Raw genomic sequence first — 3,111 nt, forward strand, 5'->3', positions numbered from 1 at the left:
TCATACATTCTCTTTCCTTCCTTAACTCTGCTCTCTCCTGACTCCTTTATAAAGTTCTTCCCTCCCTCCTACCTTTCTTAAAGTTTCCATTCAGGGGGGTGTTAGCCCACAGCCCAGGTCTCAGCCCCAGCCAGGTGTTTGCTGCCCCCCCTTCCTGGCCTCCCCACTGCCGTCTTGCTCCCATTCCCTGCCTGGGATGCCCGGCCCAGTGAGGGTGGCCAAGGCCCGCTGCTGCTGCCGGGAAGCAGGAGCGCATCTGCCCAGAAGGCCTCAGACCATCCACCACTCCATCCTGGACCTGTGGGTGCCTCTGCACTGGGGGCCACCACCCTCCTCCCATGTCTGGGCAGGGCTCCTGCTCCCTGCCGCCCCTGCGGTCACCACCTCCTCCTGCGTGCTGCCCCACGTTTCCTTTCCTTTTCCATTCCTGCATCTTTTTTTTGGTTCCCTTTCTGTATTTCTGTTTCTCCTCTCGCCTGTCTGCATGCAGGCCTGCCTTCCTCTCCCTCTCCTTTCTTATCCCCTCCTGTCATATCCTATCCTACCCTGGGCCTTGCAGCTGCCTGAGCAGAAGGCGGGGACGCAGCCTGCAGATCCAATCATGATGTGATGCTGTAATAGATAATTTGCATATTTCTCTATTATTAGTATAGACTAGAGGCCCCGTGCACAAAAATTTGTGCACTTGGGGGTAGGGGGTCCCTCAGCCCGGCCTGTGCCCTCTCGCAGTCTGGGACCCCTTGGGGGATGACCACCTGCTGGCTTAGGCCAGCTCTCCGGGGGATTGGGCCTAAGCTGGCAATCAGACATCCCTCTAGCAGCCCAGCAGCCCTCGGGGGATGTCCATTTGCCAGCGGGGAGCAGACCTAAGCTGCAGTCAGACATCCTTAGCTCTGCTGAGGAGGCAGGAGAGGCTCCCACCACCACTGCTGTACTGGCAGACATCAGCCTGGCTTGTGGCTGAGCAGAGCTCCCCCCTGTGAGAGCGCACTGACCACCAGTGGGCAGCTCCTGCATTGAACGTCTGCCCCCTGGTGGTCAGTGTGTGTCATAGTGACCAGTCATTCCCAGTCTTTCTGCTGCTAGGGTCAGTTTGCATATTACCCTTTTACTATATAGGATAGAGGCCTGGTGCACAGTTGGGGGCCGGCTGGTTTGCCCTGAAGGGTGATCCTGATCAGGGTAGGGGTCCCGCTTGGGTGCCTGGCCAGCCTGGGTGAGGGGCTGATGGCTGTTTGCAGCTGGTCACACCCCCTTCAGGGTGGGAGTCCCCACTGGGATGCCTGGCCAGTCTGGGTGAGGGGCTGAGGGCCGTTTTCAGGCTGGCGGGCGACTGAAGCTCCCAGCCTCTTTTTTTTTTCTTTTCTTTTTTTTATTCTGGGATTTATTTACCTTCTATAGCTGTCACTGGAGCTGAGAGCCGGCTCCAGCTCTGAGGCCCAGCTCCAGCTCTGAGGCTGCGGCTGGCTGAAAGCAGGTATCTGGGTTTGTTTAGCTTCTATAATTGAAACTCTGTTGCCATCACTGGCGCTCTAAGCTCTGAGGCCCCGGCTGGCTGAAAGCAGGTATCTGGGGTTTGTTTAGCTTCTATAATTGAAACATTGTTGCTTCCGGAGCTCAGAGCTGGGCTGCAGCAGGTGGGGAACCTTGGCTTCCTCCATCACTGGAGCAAGCAAGCCTCCTGCTCGCTTCAGCTGCGTGGCTGCCGGCCGCCATCTTTGTTGGCAGTTAATTTGTATATCCTGCTGATTAGCCAATGGGAAGCATAGCGGAGGTATGGTCAATTATCATGTTTGTCTATTATTAGATAGGATAGTAATAGTAGAAGTAGTATCCTGACTTTTGCTTTCTTTTCCTACTACTCCTTATTTCTTGGAGGTGGATCCTATTCTCCATCCTTACCTTTGTTTTAAATCCTTAACTAATACCAGTATAACTGTGTTTTTATTTACTCCCATTATTTCACCATTTTGTCTATGTAGAATTCTGTGTACTTGATACTTTTCCCATTCAACTCTTTGTATATTTTTATCTTCTTATGATTTCAGAATGCCTTTTATACGCCATTTCATAGAGAAGTAGTTGTATTAATCAGAATTGTTTTCTTTTTTTTTTTTTTTTTAAATATATTTTATTGATTTTTTACAGAGAGGAAGGGAAGGGAGAGAGATAGAGAGTTAGAAACATCGATGAGAGAGAAACATCGACCAGCTGCCTCCTGCACATCTCCCACCGGGGATGTGCCCGCAACCCAGGTACATGCCCTTGACCGGAATCGAACCCGGGACCTTTCAGTCCGCAGGCCGACGCTCTATCCACTGAGCCAAACCGGTTTCGGCCAGAATTGTTTTCAAATGATGAACATTTTAGATTAGTTACCCTGATCACTTCTCAGGCAGAAATCATCTCGTAAATGAATATTCAACTTTCAAAAGAAGTATTTTGTTTTCATTCTGATTGTGTGTATTTCTGTACACTTTTATTAACAGATATTTAAAAATATATTTTTCTATAATGATTTTATTAACTTTAGCTTTATAAGCATTTCCCTCAAATTTTCATACTTTGAATGCTCTTTATCATCTATTATTTAAAAATTTTATCACTTTTATAACAAACCTTTCTAATGTACTTGAGTATACACTATTTTATTTAAACTTCCAAATAACTTTGGACAATAGGTAGGGCAAATATTCTATTTTATATATGAAAAAGACTGGGAGAATTTAAGTGCTGTCCAAGGTTATAAAATAAATAACATAGCTGGGGCCATGTTTTCTAACTCCATATCCAGGGGTTTTTTCACCACATAATTCTTAGGTAGGCTAGTAAATAACCTGAGGTGGTGGAAAGTACAAAATGTTAGTACTTATATTTTACAAAAATATTTCAGTTTATTTTTATCTTATATTTTACAGGATCATATGTTCCAGCAGAATATTCTTCCTTTAGAATTGCTGAACAGATTTTTACAAGAATCAGTACTGATGATGATATAGAAACAAATTCATCAACTTTTATGAAGGAAATGAAAGAGGTACTCAAACTAAACTTTTTCTTATGTTAAAAAAATTGAATTCTGCTGCTAATAGTCAATGATCATGTAAGAAA

The 3,111-nt window shown here is 46.2% G+C and overlaps 1 protein-coding gene across 1 annotated transcript in view; it reads left to right on the forward strand.

Annotated features, from left to right (window-relative positions):
- MSH4 (mutS homolog 4) overlaps positions 1–3,111 on the forward strand; it is a 70,209-nt gene that overhangs the window by 49,774 nt on the left and 17,324 nt on the right. Inside the window, exon 16 of the mRNA XM_023751810.1 lies at positions 2,919–3,037. Within this exon, the coding sequence (XP_023607578.1) occupies positions 2,919–3,037 (119 nt within the window). The remainder of the gene's footprint in view (positions 1–2,918; positions 3,038–3,111) is intronic.

This window comes from Myotis lucifugus, unplaced genomic scaffold (assembly GCF_000147115.1).
Source record: "Myotis lucifugus unplaced genomic scaffold, Myoluc2.0 scaffold_25, whole genome shotgun sequence".
Classification (NCBI taxonomy): domain Eukaryota; kingdom Metazoa; phylum Chordata; class Mammalia; order Chiroptera; family Vespertilionidae; genus Myotis; species Myotis lucifugus.